Source organism: Salvelinus fontinalis, chromosome 11, assembly GCF_029448725.1.
Source record: "Salvelinus fontinalis isolate EN_2023a chromosome 11, ASM2944872v1, whole genome shotgun sequence".
NCBI classification, from domain to species: domain Eukaryota; kingdom Metazoa; phylum Chordata; class Actinopteri; order Salmoniformes; family Salmonidae; genus Salvelinus; species Salvelinus fontinalis.
In genome coordinates this window covers 26,518,221-26,536,897 of record NC_074675.1, presented here as the reverse complement: position 1 = coordinate 26,536,897, position 18,677 = coordinate 26,518,221, and the positions used below count along the sequence as shown (strand labels likewise).

The following is an 18,677-nucleotide window of genomic DNA, read 5'->3' as shown; positions in this document are numbered from 1 at the left end:
GGTTTGTTGAAGGCTACACAGTGTAACGTTACTTTTTCCAGTACGAGTTTTCGTTCATTCGTGTTCAGTATTTTTATGTGGCCTACTTTATGTGTGTTTTGGGGAGAAATGGGTCAAATAATTTCGAAGCGCGCAAGCAGTAGCGCACAGTCCCACACACTGCCGCGCGTTATGGCTCTCTCTGTCAAACATGGTGTATGAAAATGCACTGAACCTTTCACATTTACACACTGCGAATATATAGTTCACGCCGCTTCCTTCGTCCCCCCTGTGTGATGACGATGGAAGTGGAAACTGACAGCGGCAGAGGTATATCAAGGAGCGCTCATGAGAAATGCCCGCGGGCGGTGGAGCGCAACGGCTATGTGAAAACATGTGTCACCCCTCTGTATCAGGACGCGGGCTGCCAGTCGTGGCTGAGACTCGCAGATATATGGAGTTCCCTAAGACTGTCGTCCGCGGTGTGTGTGGGCTCTGTCTCTGTTTTTCTTGCTTTGCTGGTCAGATTGGTGGACTGGGACGTGGAGCAGCAGAGTTGCAGCAGTAACAGCAAGAATAACGGCGAGTCTGGATCTCTAGTTCATTTCGTGGCGACCTGTGTGGTGGAACTGTTGTCGAACGTTTGGTACCTGGTGTCCCCCGTCTTCACTCTCGTATGTGCCTTCTTTTGGGTTGGCTTGTACCTGATCCGCTGCGGGGTGCTGATCCGGACCGCCGTGTTTCTGTTGGCAGTGTGTCACTTCGGCGAAGCCGCGGCGCAGTCTCTCCTGCACGGTGCGGAGGACCAGTTGTTGTCGTTCACCGCCACGGTGGTGGTTCTGTCCTGTCTAGCCGTCGGGGCGCTGATGGTGGTCAGACTCGGACAGGGGGTTTCCGTCATCGTCTTCATCAGTATCATCAGAACTGTGTCTCTCATCTCCCTCAACAAGATCCGGGCCAGCTGGAGACCCTACCTGGCGTACCTGGTAGGAGTGCTGGGAGTCCTGCTAGCGAGGTATGCTGACCGGCTCCTGACGGGCTCAGTGCCACTCGGGGCGGGTTGTAGCTACGTGACAGCGGGGAAGGAAGAGAATATCTTTCCCGTGTTTAAAAGGCGACGGATGTCCAGTTCAGTGGTCTCTTCAGACATGGCGCACAGTCACAGCAACAGCAGGTCCCACCGAAGGACCTCGCTCCCATGCATTCCACGGGAACAGGTAAAAGCTTAGCTATAATTTGAATGTTTGGCCTTTTTTTCGTTTGGGTTAGAGCAAGGGAATGACACAAAAATGTGCCCACAATTTATGCATTGTGCCCGAATGTATTGTTATTATGATTATGACTAGTATTGTTATTATTATTAGGCATATTATTATTACATTAGAGGGTCCTTTGAATTACTTTGCGGGATGCCTCAAAGCTTAGCTTCTTCTCTGACACGTTTTCCTATAGGCTACTCTGAATATAGAACACGTGTGTTTACTTGCGCTGGTTCTACCATGAGCACTTTATCTACGCTAATAAAGGGAAATACTCTCTGCATGCACGTTCCAACCCCTTTTCCCTTTCCCGTTCTATTTTAAAGTAGGCCACTGTTCAAATGGCAAGTTTGTGCTTTTGATAAACAACTGTATGCCACTATCCAGTGGTCCGTATCGGGTACATGCTGTGTGTCCAGTCCATCCATCTAGTGAAGGATTGCATTGCCCTTCAGGTAGTAAGTCATACCAGGGTGGGGCACCTGAGACAGAGTCAGGGCTGATAACCAGCCCTCAAACCCGGCCTTTTGTTTGACCTGGCCGGGTGGCTCTGGCTCGGAGGAATGGCTTTCACGTCAGCTCACACCAATTTTAAAAGTTTATCAGTAGTTAGAGACTGATATCAAACACATTTCTGCATAGTTTACTGTAATTCATGTTTTTTTTATACGGTAGTTATCAGGAAATGTGTTCTACAGACCGGCTTGAATTTATATGAATAAGAAATTAATTTTAAATGTGAAGGTACACATTTTAGAGTATCTTTTTATTGTATTCAATTGCATTTACTGGCCTTGCCTATTGTTTTATTCTGCCTCGTGCTTTGTTTATTTAATGTCTAAGGACACTGTGTATCCTGAGAAGGGGTTTCCTGTCTTTAAGAACAGATTTTGTGCAATGCTGGACTTTTTTTTTTAATACTACCTGAAATCTTCTCTCATCATTGAATTGCAATCCAAAGTTAGTACAGCTGCTACATTTTAGATGCAGATGTACAAGTGTTGTGTGTGGGACTCCCCACGTATACAGCCTTTATAAGCTGTACAACAGAGAAGACATGCTGTGCTGCTGGCAACGTTTTGTATCCTCCTCAACATGTATGAGGTGAATGAACACATCCATATGAAGCTGAGGTACTCTAGTACATCAACCAGACCTGTGGGTAGTGTTCATAATGCATCATCTCAACTGTGAATTCTACAACAAAGTGAAACGACGACGACTGAGCTCCGAAATGTTTGATTTGCCGTCGATGATCTTCAAGGGTGAAACGTTCACAACAGCTCTACCTCCTCCACACCTTCTCAGCAGTTACGACTGTGTTGCCTCCCATTGACGTTACGCCCTCTGGTGATAGTTTAGAATAAAACAAAAATAAAAAGGTATCCAAGTTGAGATACTATCCAAGCAGACGTTTTGTGTTGGCAGAAGGCGTGTCCCACGATTAAAGACGAGATACCGGACACTCTCCAAAAGGTTTCACATTTATTTGTCCCAGAGGGAAATTGGTTTTGCAGCAAAGGAGCATAAAAAACAACATTGAACATATAAAATCCACATGGATATCCACAAGGATATTGTACTTTGTACTCAGGATGAGCACGCTGTCCAAAGTCTTAAATATAATGACTTATTTTTAAGTAAGAGGCCCGAGCTGGCCCATAGCTTCATATGGATGTTTATTGCAACTTGTTTAGGCCATGTGTTTTGGTGTTGACTGTTGAGTGACTTTGGGCACATCCCTTTTGAACTGTACACAGTGTGTTAGCGATGGGTCGTCTGATCGAATCATGTTCAATGATGCTGATCAACCTCACGAACAACACACAACGACACGAGGTCTGACAAATTGGCCCCCCTCTCTCAGAGGACTTGGTTTTGGGAGCTTTGATACTCAAGAGGCCTTGCGATTGGTCAGGGTGAGTGCTGTGCGGAGCGGCAGGCCAGGCAGCGTGTCCTGTCCTCCACAGGCGTCTCCTTGAAGTGAGTTGCATAAGCCTCTTGAGAGAGAAGGCTAGCTACTCCAGGAGAGGCTCGCTGGCTGGATCAAAACAAGTCTGTCTGAAAAACAGGGCCTGGTCGCCGATCACCAGGGTCACTGTATGTGCTGTACAGTATAGGAAATTATCAAATGTCACCTATGATGGTAGGATGTTATTCTCTATTCTCTATAGTGAATGGCTTTTTAGTGCAATTGAAATTGATTCAGGGTATAATTTGAGAAGCAGCCTTATGTTTTTCCCAAGGGTTAAAAAAAAAACTAATCTTGTGTGTGTGTGTGTGCAGCTCTCCTCTGGGTGCAGTTCTCGCTCAACTCAGAGAAGCATAGATTTTCATAAACCTGACCTCCTGCAGTATTTATGAGCCAGCCTCCTCTGACTGCCTGCCAGAATGTGTTCTTGCTTTACATTGCAGCATCAAACAGCTCCAAGAAGTCCTCCACTGCTACTTCAAACTCTCCTGTCGCCATTGTGTTGCTCAATGTTGCCATAATGTCACGTTTACGATGCGTTTGTAAATGTGTAAGGTAGGCTTTATGAACATTCAGTTCTTAGTAAATCATTACCCTCTGTATAATATAGCATGTATAGTTTGGGGAAGACATTGTAATGTCAGATGAAACCGTTTCAGATAGATTGCTGCTTCATAAATAGCTTTTTAATGAATTCTGGGGGATTTCTTAGAGTTAGATCACTTCTAATGACATATCATGATATAAATCTCCTTTTAGACTGAGTGGATGCAGAGACAGTGTGAGTAGCTCTGTGGCAGCGCTGCAGTGGACTAGCTAGCTGCAAAAGTTGTTTGTGTTTCAGCAGAGGCTTCTAGAGGGATATGATTTGAGGAAATAGCCTTTTCTAGTGAGTTTGGGGTGGATTCAGTCCAAACGTTGGCTCAGGAATAGAGAAGTTGTAAGTAGAACGTTTAAAAATTCCATTTTATGAGATTAGTTTCTGCCTTGGTTCTCCTTCTCATTTTACCCATCCACACACACAGAGGACTGTATATTATACAATGCCATACATTATAACAATGCTTCTGCTAAAATAGTTGAATGCTTGAAAAAGAGTTGGGGAATGGGGCTCCAACAGTCCAAGCAGTTCTGAATTTTGTTCAATTTTCGAACTATATATTACCTAATTATCAAACGTCTTAATATTTCTATGCCACAGCGAGAGAGAGAGAGGGAATGACAGAGAGAGAGGGAATGACAGATAGAGAGAGAAAGGAAAGAGAGAGAGGGTGTGATTCAGTTAAATTTGAAGGAGAAAAGGGTGCAGCGAGAATCTATTTGAGGGAAACACTATTCTCTCAATGACGCACATTCATTCCCACAGAGACCCACCACATTACTCTCTGTGCCATAGATTCCTGAATTTCTGTGCCACTGATACAAGGTTAGTAGGCTGGACTATTCTATCTGCCTCATAGGTTTAGACTATAGTCCCCAAAAGGGCCTGGATCATGTACAGATGTAGGATCTTATTTTGATCCCCCTGTTGCAGGAGAACGTTGTAAAGCTTGTAATGTATTTGAGGTTTAAAAAGGCTTCTGAAATTTGTAGATCTCAATTTGAAATTCCAGACTTGATTTTCCCTTAAGGAAAATGTATCAACCCCTACAAAAATGTACATGAATTATAATCCACATAATAATTCACATTTCCTGTTGCTGCAGGATTATTTTCATGCTGTAGCAATCTGGCTCAAATTAAGATCCTACATCTGTACAAAAACAGATTAACTTAGAACCGGTTTGTACTTAACGTAGTGGCTTCTTGTGTGTGTGTGTCGCAGCCTGGCCGCTCACTCACCAACAAAATAAGCTTGGCCGTGCCGAGCTTGTGTGTGTGTTGAGCATATTCCTCCACATGTTGTCATAGTGTATATTCACCTGTTTTCATCTTGTCGGAAGCAGAGAGGGTGTCTTTTCTACCTGATGACTAGACATGCTGAATGTTGACTTTATTAGTCTGCCTAGCCCTCTCTGTTTAATTGAGCTTGTCTGTGTGTGAATGAACAGAGGGATCTTTTACACACACACACACACACACACACACAAGCTCAGCACGGCCAACCTTATTTTGGTTGTGAGTGAGAGGGGCCTAGCTGCGACTCTGAGAGGGCGTCCGAGGAATGTGTAGCTTCAGCTGTTTGATGGGGCTGCCGGCTGCCAAACCTCATTCATTTAAAAAAAAACAGCGCTGCACAGCGACCCAAGTCTCAGAGAACAGCACCACCAGTACACGGTCCTGGAGAGGAAGAGAGACGGCGAGGTTAAGGTAGGGAGGTATAGAGAGATGCAGGGGAAGAAGAGAGTGGGAGGGAGATGCAGAGAGGGAGCGACAAAGGAAGATGTAGATAGACAGAGGCAGGGGTTACGGATAGGAGAGGTAAAGAAAGGTAGACAGTGAGCAAGAGAAGAGAGAGCCATGCCCTTTTGTCACCAGGTGTGCAGCTGTAGCTCTTACGAAGAAAAAAAGAATGAATGGACCCCTCATTCAGGCCAGAGGTAGGTGGAGAAGGAGGGCGGAGTGGACGGCAGAGAGCAAGTGGGGAAGAGAAGGATGGGGATGAAGAGTGGTGAAAGACGTGAGAGAGATGGAGAGAAACGGAGGAGGGAGAACAGTTTCCTGCCAAGTCTACCAAAGATGTCAGTCGTAACAGGACAACAGCCTAGCTGGCCTGTGGAACCTCACCACTGTTCTTATAACACACCACAGCGCCGCTCTGCTCACCAAAACACTAACGGACACCACACTCAAATACTAACACACACTCACTCCAAACACTTAAACATTTCGACAGTTTCTGCCGCGGCTGCCAAGGCAGTGTCTCCTATGTAGGCAATGGTTCTTTTCCATGTACTTGTTTTTTTCTATCCAGTACCTGAAGGTACATTAGGATTGAAGTTGTTTTCGCTTTCCATTCACTAGTGAAACATAGCAGATGCCTGTATAGTCTCACAGTAGCCTATGAAAAGCCAGTATTGTGTCGGGAGTTAGAGACCAGAGGCATCCCAAAGAGAGATTCTGCCTCCGGTTGTCACAGTCTGACTTATCCTCCTCATTAGGAGTTCATTATCAGCCTCACGTCAACATCACTCACATGTGAAACAGGAGGGACGGGATGTGTCTGTATGCTTGCCTGGGCAGCTGAGTGTGTGGTCCACGTATGTGTTCATGCATGATTGTGAAGGCGCGTTTGTGTGTGTGTCCACATATGTGTGCGTCAGTACCATACTGGTTTGCCCACATTACGGTTTGTGTGTGCCTATGCAAGGTGTGTGCAAAATGTGTATGCATAATTGTGTACCCACATGTGGATGTGTGCTTGTGCATCTGTGTGCGTTTTTGAGAATTTGTGTGTATGAGTGTACCAGCAAGAGAGAGAGAAAGCTCGAGCCCCAACTAGCTAACTAGCTGTAGCTGTAGGGCTACTAAGCCCACTGCTGAGAGGCAGCTTGTTTTTTTAACCTGGACTGGCCGCTGCCCAGATCCCATCTCCCCCGCTCCTTGCTCCCTACCCCCTCCTCCTCTCTCCCCTGCTCCCCTATCCCTGCTCCCAACTTCCTACTCCCCTCACCCTGCTAGCCTCTCCCCTCTCCCCTCAACTTGCTCCCCTCTCCCCATATACAGAGTGGCTACCCTGCTGGCCAGCCATATGAGCCCCTGGCCCCAGACAAGGAGCGTACTGTTACCCACTCAATGGTGTGTTTTAGTTTGAAAATATGCCCGGCAGATGGGGAGGGGGGGGGGGGGAAGAAAGCCAGCCTTTAACAGAAACCAGGTCTGTACATCTGTTTGTCCGTCTGAAAACGAGTGAGAGCCAGGGAGGGAGAGGCTGGAGAGAAAAAGGTTGAAGGATTTTGGTGCAGGGTTTGTTTTCTCTGAGTCTATTTTAATTAGAGAGAGAAGTGGGTTAAATGCTGCCGTGCAACACAGCACAGCACAATGCCATGTTCAGGAGGAGAGGCGTGGAGTCTCAGTCAGCGTACGAGGAGGTGGACTGATGCATGGTCAGATTTTTTGTTGTTGAAACGGGGGCGTTTATTAAAATAATTATGCAACGGGTGTTTTTCTCTGTTCATTGGAGGGGACAGACAGCTAATGTGATCAATTGTGTGAATTCCGATGAATCATAAGTGTAATGATAAAATATGATAGATTTCTCTAAATGTCTACAATAGCGTCCTGTTATAATGGCTCAAGCCCCTATATCAGCAGCATTGGAGAACTGTCCTTGAAGAAGCCTTCCAGAGAACTACAGTCCTTATAAACCATGGAGGAGTCCTCATAAACCATGGAGGAGTCCTCATAAACCATGGAGGAGTCCTCATAAACCATGGAGGAGTCCTCATAAACCATGGAGGAGTCCTCATAAACCATGGAGGAGTCCTCATAAACCATCGAGGAGTCCTCATAAACCATCGAGGAGTCCTCATAAACCATGGAGGAGTCCTCATAAACCATGGAGGAGTCCTCATAAACCATAGAGGAGTCCTCATAAACCATAGCTCCTGTCCACCGATCACGTCACTGTGGTTGATTACTATGGCCCAGTTGAACATGCAGCGTTATTGGGTTCGGTGTGTGTGTTTGAGCGATGAGTGTTTATAAATGTTCATACTGTATAACCAGGTCTTTATTGTAAAATATAATTCGTTCTCATTGGCTTACCTGGCCAAATAAAGGTTTGAAAAATTGACATTGCAGATTGTTGATGCGTCGGAATAAAATCTCATGCATTTCTTAATTGAGCTTTCTGTGGACCAAGAGGGTTCCAGGCTAGCCCTCTGAGTTGCCCAGTGCTTCTGTGTTGTCATCAGTCTGCTGGGCGGCAGTGTTTGCCCTGCCTGACCCCTGCCTCCCTCCCTGCCTCCTCTAAGGCTCCACAGTGCCTGGTGCTGTGGTTGTCTATCAGGTAATTGCCAGCGTAATTGCATCACATGCAGCTGGTAGTGTTTTTTCACTTCCATTACTCTCCTTGCTTGTGTAATGCTGCTTTTACGCACAACACAATGGAGACGTGCGCAATGCAGTGAATTGCACGAAGCTGTCTGTTCCTGGAGCCAAAGAGAACCTGCTGCTAGGTTGGATCAGATCTTTATCATGAGAAATGGGTCTGGGATTGGATAGGGACAGTAGGCTACTTTCCTGTTTCTGCTTAAGCCAAGAAGTTGTCTTGTTTTGGCAAGGCAACAATGTACTAGTATTGGATGCAGATGTCTTGGAACTATTAATGAGTCATAAGTTAGCTCAGCTTCGTGTATGGATGAAGGGATATTGCTCAGATGCATCATCTTAAAAACATTGAATAGTATATAGGTAAACTTTGATGGTTTTCTTAACGGAAGCTGTTTTGGCCCTGGATATCTTTAAGGTCATGGGTTCTAACTATTTCTGTGGACGCAAAAGGATAGAAATGTTTGCTAATTTATTACAAATAAAAAAACTGCTACCACATTTACATAAGTATTCAGACCCTTTACTCAGTACTTTGCTGAAGCACCTTTGGCAGCGATTACAGCCTAGAGTATTCTTGGGTATGACGCTTGGCACACCTGTATTTGGGGAGTTTCTCCCATTCTTCTCTACAGATCCTCTCAAACTTTGTCAGGTTGGATAGCTGCACAGCTATTTTCAGGTCTCTCCAGAGATGTTCAACCGGGTTCAAGTCCATGCTCTGGCTGGGGCACTCAAGGACATTCAGAGACTTGTCCCAAAGCCACTTCTGTGTTGTCTTGGCTGTGTGCTTAGGTTCGTTTTCCTGTTGGAAGGTGAACCTTCATCCCAGTCTGAGGTCCTGTTTTTCCGGTTTTCATCAAGGATTTCTCGATACTTTACTCCATTCATCTTTCCCTCAATCCTGACTAGTCTCCCAGTCCTTGCTTCAGAAAAACATCCCCACAGCATGATGCTGCCACCACCACCATGCTTCACCGAAGGGATGGTGCCAGATTTCCTCCAGATGTGAGTTCATACTTGGTTTCATCAGACCAGAGAATTTTGTTTCTCATGTCCAAGTGGGCTGTCATGTGCCTTTTACTGAGGAGCGGCTTTCGTCTGGCCACTCTACCATAAAGGCCTGATTAGTGGAGTGCTCCACAGATGGTTGTCCTTCTGGAAGGTTCTCTTATCTCCACAGAGGAACTCTGGAACTCTGTCAGAGTGACCATCGGGTTCTTGGTCACCTCCCCGAACAAGGCCCTTCTCCCCCGATTGCTCAGTTTGGACGGGTGGCCAGCTCTAGGAAGAGTCTTGGTAGTTCCAAACTTCTTCCATTTAAGAATGATGGGGACCAATGTGTTCTTGGGGACCTTCAATGGTGCAGAACATTTTTGGTACCCTTCCCCAGATCTGTGCCTCGACACAATCATGTCTCGGAGCTCTACGGACATTTCCTTCTATCTCATGGCTTGGTTTTTGCTCTGACATGCACTGTCAACTGTGGGACCTTATATAGACAGGTGTGTGCCTTTCCAAATCATGTCCAATCAATTGAATGTACCACAGGTGGACTCCAATCAAGTTTTAGAAACATCTCAAGGATGACAATTAATTTAAAAAAATTAAATCAATTTTAAAATAAGGCTGTAATGTAACAAAATGTGGAAAAAGGGAAGGGGTCTGAATACTTTCCGAATGCGCTGTACATGTACAGAGCCTTCAGAAAGTATTCATACCCTTTGACTTATTCCACATTTTGTTGTTATAGCCTGAATTAAAAAATGATGAACTTTTTTTCCCCCTCAACCATCTACACACAATACCCCATAATGACAAAGTGAAAGATGTTTTTTGAAATTTTAGCAAATGTATTGAAAATGAAATACAGAAATGTTGAATTCACATAATTATTCACACCCCTCAGTCAATACATGTTAGCATCACCTTTGGCAGTGATTACAGCTGTGCGTCTTTCAGGGTAAGTCTCTAAGGGCTTGGCACACCTGGATTGTACAATATTTGCACATTATACTTTTTTTAATTCTTCAAGCTCTGTCAGGTTGTTTGTTGGTCATTGCTAGACAGCCATTTTGAAGTCTTTCCATAGATGTTCAAGCCAATTTAAGTCAAAACTGTAACTAGGCCACTCAGGAATATTCAAGGTCGTCTTGGTAAGCAACTATACAACTCCAGTGTATATTTAGCTGTGTGTTTTAGGTTATTGTCCTGCTGATAAGGGAATTTCTCTCCCAGTGTCTGGTGGAAAGCAGACTGGACCAGGTTTTCCTCTAGGATTTTGCCTGTGCTTAGCTCTATTTAATTAATTTTTATCATAAAAAACTCCCTAGTCTTTTCCAATGACAAATATACCCATAACAAGATGCAGCCACCACCATGCTTGAAAATATGAAGACTGGTACTCAGTGATGTGTTGTGTTGGGTTTGTTCCAAACATAACGCTTTGTATTCAGGAAATAAAGTTAATTTCTTTGCCGTTTATTTTTTATTTTTAATCCCATGTCCCCGTCCCCGCAGGAGACCTTTTGTTAGGCCGTCATTGTAAATAAGAATTTGTTCTTAACTGACTTGCCTAGTTAAATAAAGGTTTAATAAAACATTTAAATAAAATAGTGCCTTATTGCAAACAGGATACATGTTTTGGAATATTTTTTATTCTATACAGGCTTCTTTCTTTTCACTCTGTCATTTAGGTTAGTATTGTGGCGTAATTACAATGTTGTTGACCCATTCCCCATATCACAGCCAATAAACTCTGTAACTGTTTAAAAGTCACCATTGGCCTCGTGGTAAAATCACTGAGCGGTTTCCTTCCTCTCTGGCAACTGAGTTGGGAAGGATGCCTGTATTTATTTAGTGACTGGTGGTAGTGATACACCATCCAAAGTGTAATTAAAAACAGATACTTATATGTGTGGGGTACTGAGATGAGGTAGACATAGTCATATTATTGCACACAGAGGAAGTCCATGCATCTTATTATGTGACTTGTTAAGCACATTTTTACTTCTGAACTTATTTAGGCTTGCCATAACAAAGGGGTTGAATACTTAATAGACTCAAGACATTTCAGCTTTTAATTTTTTATGAATTTGTAAAAATGTTTTTACATTATGAGGTAGGCCAGTGACACAAAATCTCAATGGAATCCATTTTAAATTCAGTCTGTAACACAACAAAATGTGGGTTAAAAGTCAAGGATGTGAATACTTTCTGAAGACACTGTATGTTTTGTATGCGAGGCCTGAAATGCACAGAGTGAAGTAGAGAAAGCACTAAGACAGTGGCTGTTCACTCTGCCCTATCCTCCAGCCAGCCTGCCAGACCTGCTCTGTTCTGTGTTGTTGGAGAAGTAGTTATTCCCTGGTATCTGGGTGGTAATTTTGTGTACACAAGTCAAGGCATTCTGAACACGGACGTATGCAGGGACTGAATACAGTGACTGAAGGCGCTTGAAGATGACCTCATCATGCTGGTGAACATTAGGCCTTTTTATATTTGTTTGTTTTTATTTGCCGACACACTGCATTCCTCAGCTTTTTCATTCACTGGATATGTTTTATGAGGCCAAAGGGATAAACCAGATTATACATTTTTTTTTTGCCAGGTTTTCAACCGGAGTAGCTATCGTGTCGGTTGTTTTGGTGTGGAGGATGGGGGGGGGGGGGGGGGGGGGGGTGCGTTGCATCCTCAGGTGTGTCCCAGCTGCCACACACGCGCACACACAAACACAAACACGAACACAAACCACCCCCCATTAATTACTTCCAGAAGGCCTAATGGGTTCCAGAGCAAGGAGAGTCGCTTTAAAACCCAGGCCAGATGAATGCTCTGCAATAACAATTGTGTGTGTGTGTGTGTGTGTGAGAGAGAGAGAGATGGCTGACTGGTGGCTCGTTACCTCAGCTGCTGGGCTGATGACGCTGTGCAGAATTTGCTTATAAATGCAAAATAACAAAAACTTGGGACAACACAGCATGTCTATTTGTGTGTATCACACAGAGAGAGGGAGTGTGTGTGATGTACTGTGTGAACAGTAAACACTTTACAAGTGTGTTACGTGTGACAGAGGGAGCTTGCGAGTCCGGCTAGGGGTGTGAAAAGGAAAGTGGGAATGTGACATTTGTGAAGGGAGGTGTCATTGTTCCAAGACCCTGAGCTGGAGAGATCCCCAGAACCCCATCCTACTCCTCTTTCTCCTCCTTTCTCTGAGGTGACGATGACACTTCCATGACACTAAGGTACAGTACCTGTTGTCTGAGCAGCAAGAGGTCTCTGGCAGTGATGACACAGGGTAACGTGTTAACTCTAGTGACACAGGGTAACGTGTTAACTCTAGTGACACAGGGAGATGGGGACTGATATGAAATTAAGAGCCAACCATCTCTCCCCCTTGCCTTCAACCAGAGTAGGAAAGGCCCTGTACCAACCCACAGAAACTGCACTGGTCATTACATAAGACCCAATGTCCTGTCCCTCTACATCTCACTCTGCATGCGAAGCTGTAGATTTGTGTCTCTCTCTAACTCACTCTCTAACTCTCTCTCTAACTCTCTCTCTCAGTCCATCTTTCAGAGGACAGATGCCAGGTGTCCTCTGAAATATGGAGTTAGAGAGGGAGTGGTGTCCTCAGCTGTTACGTAAGGCAGATCTCTGTGTGTGTGTGTGTGTGCTCGCACGCATTCATTTTGGCCTGATTTGCCCGATGTGTCTGTGATGGAACGGGCCATCATGTGGTGCTGGGGTGGAGGATGGTCGTTTGTGTTTAGAAATACACTCTTTATACTCATGCTTCTCAAAGTACTGAAAGCCCGTGTCCTGGGCCGTAACTTTGTTCACGGTCCCTCCCTGCCACCCCCACAGGAGACCCACATAGTTGGCAGATCCATCCACCTGACCTGTGCTTCATGCTACCCACTTTAGCTACCTTCTTCATCTGTGCTTTAGCTGTGTGCAAAAGCATTTATCCATAAATCCTATCTACAAGGTTTATCCTGTAGTCTATTTTATTACCACTACTGCTCTGATCTTATCAGAAAGGATGATTTGATGATATAAATATACACTGTCAATACATCTCGTTAGTCAGAACATTAGGCTAATCCAATCACTTAGTAGGTCCCCGGGCCTGGGAGGGCTCATCGTAGGGCATGTACTGGAGAGTTGGCTTTGACACCATCGCCCCATCTGCAGGTAGGATGTTCAGCCACCAAATGCAATGCCTCTCAAATTGGTTTGGATGAAATTGTTTTAGAATACTTATTGTGTCTGTCTGTCTGACTGATGTAAGCTTTGTCCGTTAGATGAGTAAGTTCACTGGTCTGGTCTGCTGTTATACTCCATTGCTCAGTAAAAACGGTGTTACCAAGCTCTCTAAATAATGAAGGAGCCATAAAAGAGCATCGTTCTCTCATAAACAAAGAGAAAGCTCTTTTCATCTCTTGACAAGTAAAAGGGGGACATTTGCTCTTTGCAGCTGTTGGTTTATGTTTCATGTCCAGCTCAGAGGCAGAACACACACACACCGCTCTCGTCCCTCCCTCGTTTTCTGCCCATCTGACATTTCAAACAGACGTGCAGAAGAGCGTACAAGGCAGGCGGGCAGCCAACGGGAGGGCTGGCCTGGTCAAATAAACACAGGAGCAGTGACACTAGTAATCCCTACCAGACCTGCAAAACACACCCTGTGTGTGTGTGTTCATGGCTCGAGTCATGATCGACATATGCACCCAGGCGATTTGTCCTGCCTCCGTGGGTTAAACAGTGGTCCCAGAGGTTGTCAGGTTGGATAACCAGCTGTAGTTAACCACTGCCTTTCACCCTGTAATGTCAAGCATAGTGTGTGCATCCCTATGGGAAGCAGAACAAGGTGGTCCAAAATGCCGCGCGCTGTGGTGGGCTATCATACTGGAGCATATCCTAGCTTGACGTGTGCCGAGATGTTTGAGCCTATTTAGGTGATCACTTGGGCCCACCGGGTTGGTGTTCCACTCTGGTTGACTCGTGGTTGTTATGGTTGCCTGTGTGGTGTGAGTTTACGTTCTGCGAACACTGAACATTGACAAGCGTCAAAACCCAATCACCCAATCCAACAAGCAACACACTTCGCACTTTCATACCCTTCAAAGGAGACACCTCTCACACTTTCTTTATCCTTAGTTACCTCTCTCTGAACTCCTCTCTCTTCTCTCCGTCTCTCTCTCTCTCTCTCTCCGTCTTTGTCTTCTCGTTTGTCTCTCCATCTCCTCTTCTCTTTTTTGCTGTTTTTGTGGCTGTGGGAAGACATTGTGAGAGGCAAGGAGCGTCATCCTTAGTGCTCATCTGTGGAACAGACCAGGGGACAGACCACGGCTCTGACGTCTGTACGGGCCATTAGGAGGGGAACACACACAGAACACACACACCATGCGCTTTCCTCACACACACACACAGCACACACAAACACACACAAACACACACACAATCGTCAAGATCATGTGGTTAGCTGTGCTGTTTGGCACGGTGGGGCCTGTTACTGTCTGTGTTTATGTCAGTGTGGTCCTCCAGGCATGATGGCTCTCTCGTCCATTCACCAGCCATTCACTGTTTCCTCCAGCCATCCAGTCACTCCTAATTCCTCTCTCTCTCCTTCTCTTTCTCCCCTCCTCTCTATTTCTCCCTTCTCTCTCATTCTCTCTCTCCCTCTATCCCCCTCTCTCTGTTTATCCCCCCCTCTCTCTTTCTCTGTCTCCCCCCTCCCCCTCTCCCTCTTGCTCCAGTCTCATTCAGGGCAGAAGCCCTTCTTATATTGGATTATGTTGTTGTGATGGGCGTTGGGGCGTCTGGTGGTGGTATTACTCGGAAGCAAAGGATTAGGGGAGTTCAGTTTTCCTAGAAAAGCTGTTTTTATCAGGGGTTGGAACCGGTTCAGGGAACAGAACCGAAAACCGGAAAATAACGTAATTTTTCTAGGAACAGAATCAGAACCGGGAAAATGATCAGCGCTTTCGGAAAGTATTCAGACCCCTTGACTTCTCCCACATTTTGTTACGTTACAGCCTTATTCTAAAATGGATTAAATTGTTTTTTTCCCTCATTAATTGACACACAATACCCCATAATGACAAAGTGAAAATAGGTTTGTAGAAATGTTTGCACATTTATATATATATTTTTAAAACAGAAATATCTTATTTACATAAGTATTCAGACCCTTTGCTATGAGACTCGATATTGAGCTCAGGTGCATCCTGTTTCCATTGATCATCCTGGAGATGTTTATTAAACTTCATTGGAGTCCACCTGTGGTAAATTCAATTGATTGGACATGATTTGGAAAGGCACACACCTGTCCATATAAGGTCCAAGAGTTGACAGTGCATGTCAGAGCAAAAACCAAGCCATGAGGTCGAAATATTTGTCCGTAGAGCTCCGAGACATGATTGTATCGAGGCACAGATCTGGGGAAGGGTACCAAAGAATGTCTGCAGCATTGAAGAACACAGTGGTTTGGAACCACCAAGACTCTTCTTATGGCTGACTGCCCAGCTAAACTGAGCAATCAGGGAAGAAGGGCTTTGGTCAGGGAGGTGACCAAGAACCCGATGATCACTCTGACAGAGCTCCACAGTTCCTCTGTGGAGATGGGAGAACCTTCCAGAAGGACAACCATCTCTGCAGCACTCCACCAATCAGGCCTTTATGGTAGTGGGGCGGTGGAAGCCACTCCTCAGTAAAAGGCACATGACAGACCGCTTGGAGTTTACCAAAAGGCATCAAATGGACTCGCAGACTATATTAGAAACAAGATTATCTTGTCTGATGAAACCGAGATTGAACTCTTTGGCCTGAATGCCAAGCGTCACATCTGGAGGAAACCTGAAGCATGGGGGTGGCAGAATCATGCTTTGGGGATGTTTTTCAGCTGCAGGAACTGGGAGACTAGTCAAGATCGAGGAAAAGATGAACGGAGCAAAGTACAGAAAGATCGTTGATGAAAACCTGCTCTAGAGTGCTCAGTAACTCAGACTGGGGCGAAGGTTCACCTTCCAACAGGACAACGACTCTAAACACACAGCCAAGACAACACAGGAGTCTCTGAATGTCCTTGAGTGGCACAGCCAGAGCCCGGACTTGAACCCAATCGAACATCTCTGGAGAAATCGGAAAATAGCTGTGCTGCAACACTCCCCATCCAACCTGACAGAGCTTTAGAGGATCTGCAGAGAAGAATAGGACGAACTCCCCAAATACAGATGTACCAAGCTTGTAGTGTCAAACCCAAAAAGACTCGAGGCTGTAATCGCTGCCAAAGGTACTTCAACAAAGTACTGAGTAAAGGGTCTGAATATTTTTTTATTTGTAATACATTTTCTAAAAACCTTATTTTTAGCGTGGTTCAGCTTAGATTTTCTGAATATTCCTGTTTCAGCTATTCTCAATAAGCTTCAGGTTGTCATGTAATATTTTTCATAGACCTTTTGTTTGTTGAGTAGATATTACTTGTCTTTGTGTGAGCCGTCATTTGAATGAAAACAATAGACAACTGGATGTTCATTCATTCATGTATGCAAATTATACAGGAAAAGGAAACCTCTTCCCCACTTGAGCTCATGATGTGGTTACACTTTTACCCAGTTTTATATGTACTCTATGTACAGGTCTGCTCAAATCTTTTCACCAACATGTCTCTTGTGGTTGTGCTGTTCTTGTGCCCCCTGAGGACAACACTCTGACTCTGAAGTCGAAGCTCTGAGTTGTAACACTCAACAAACAGGCCCCTGGAGGACAAAGACAGGCAACGCCTATGGTCTCAGCACCACAACACAGAACCTCCGTTAGCGCCATTAGATCCAACCCTGCAGGGGTCACACACACACACACACACACACACACACACACACACACACACACACACACATAATCACAGTCTAAACTCTAGAGGGAGAGAGATAAGTACGGTGTGTTTTGTCCAGTAGAGTGATGGTGGTGATGGAGTTTCCTGCTGTGCTGACATGTGGAGAAAGCCTCCTTGGGTTGGCTGAGCACTGGTTGGTCCATGGTCACAGCAGGGAGAGCGAGCAGGGGTAGACCCGTAATGGCATCTAGAGAGAGAGAGAGTACTATTACATGGAGAGGTCCAGGAGAGCTGTAATGGTGGTCAGGGAAGTCAGTGTACACTAGAGGTCTTCACGGGTCCACCTGAACCCGATTACCCGGGTCCCGACCGGGCTGGGTCCGAAATTCTGTAGTTGACCCTCGGAGCTGATTTGATTGTCACGGGTCTGATTTGTATGGGTAAGCACCCATACAGACCCGAATGCGACTCATGCTGCTGCTCATGCTTTTCACGAGAGTACCGCGTGTAGCTTGTTGTTGTCGGCCAATCACGAGTCATCAAAGCGCCACTATCCTCTGGCTCTGTGTGTGTCGTGGCAAGCAAGTTAGAAGATCAATGGAAGATGCAATTAAAAGTTAAATTAGGATGTTTCAACCACCAAGAGCCAACAGGTAGGCTGATAATACTCTATGGAGTTTATGTAATTGTGTAGGATGGGGGAAAGTGCAGCCTATGTAGCCTCAATTAGCCTCCTTCTCTTTTCAGTTCGTTATAGTCAATATAGGTACTATGTAATCAGATTGAATGATAAATAACCTAGCAGGAGGTCAGGAGATGCCATCAAAATCAGCCACTAGGGGCAATAGTGAGCACTATTACCATCAAGTATGCTTGAGGTTTTGCTAAGGTGTTGTGGAAGGGGATGGTGGATGGGCGTAAGCTGTGAGCTCCGAAGGTTGCATGTTCAATTCCAGTGCTAGGCACTCATTGTATATATATTTTTTAACCCTATCCCAAACCTTAACCCTTAACTTAATCATTTAGAATTAGTGCAGAAATGTGACTTTTATGCATAAGGGTTTGGACATCTGATTCTGCAGTGAGACTGTGAAAGCTTGTTGCTCTCCTTCCTCCCTGATGCCTGCATGTTGCGCCACTCAAACACCACATGGTCCCTCCCCCGCATTCTGCTAGAGCTCCTGTTTCCCTATCCCTCTGCTTTTGCATTAACAGCTTCAGTTAATAAGGTAGCTCAAAACAATTGCTTTTCTGCTGCTTCCCTCACTCGGGTAGGACCCGACTGGGTCTTTACAGGGCCGGGTCTGGTTGTTCTCTGGTCCGTTTGGATCAGGTTTCCATATTTTTTTTTATTCGGGTAGGGTCCGGGGAGGAATGTGCCGGGTCCATTTTGTAACGTGTCCAACTTTTTGGATCCGAGAAGACCTCTAATGTACACACAGTTTCCAGGAAGCATGAACACTTTCCATGAATGGTTTGGGCTGCTTGACCTTCTGGGTGCTCACCCACTGTCTGAGTGAAAGCATATTAGCAGAGACGATTATATGCCTGTTGTTTCATCCATGTAACAATGATCTAATCATCTAAGCTAGTGTATCATTCTATTCTCTGTCTCTCAGACCAGTATGCTGCTATA

The 18,677-nt window shown here is 45.2% G+C and overlaps 1 protein-coding gene across 1 annotated transcript in view; it reads left to right on the top strand.

The window, feature by feature from the left end:
* Positions 1 to 275: 275 nt before the first annotated feature.
* The window catches only part of LOC129865390 (cGMP-inhibited 3',5'-cyclic phosphodiesterase 3A-like), a 73,387-nt gene continuing 54,985 nt past the window's right edge, over positions 276 to 18,677 (top strand). Inside the window, exon 1 of the mRNA XM_055938144.1 lies at positions 276 to 1,196. Within this exon, the coding sequence (XP_055794119.1) occupies positions 276 to 1,196 (921 nt within the window). The remainder of the gene's footprint in view (positions 1,197 to 18,677) is intronic.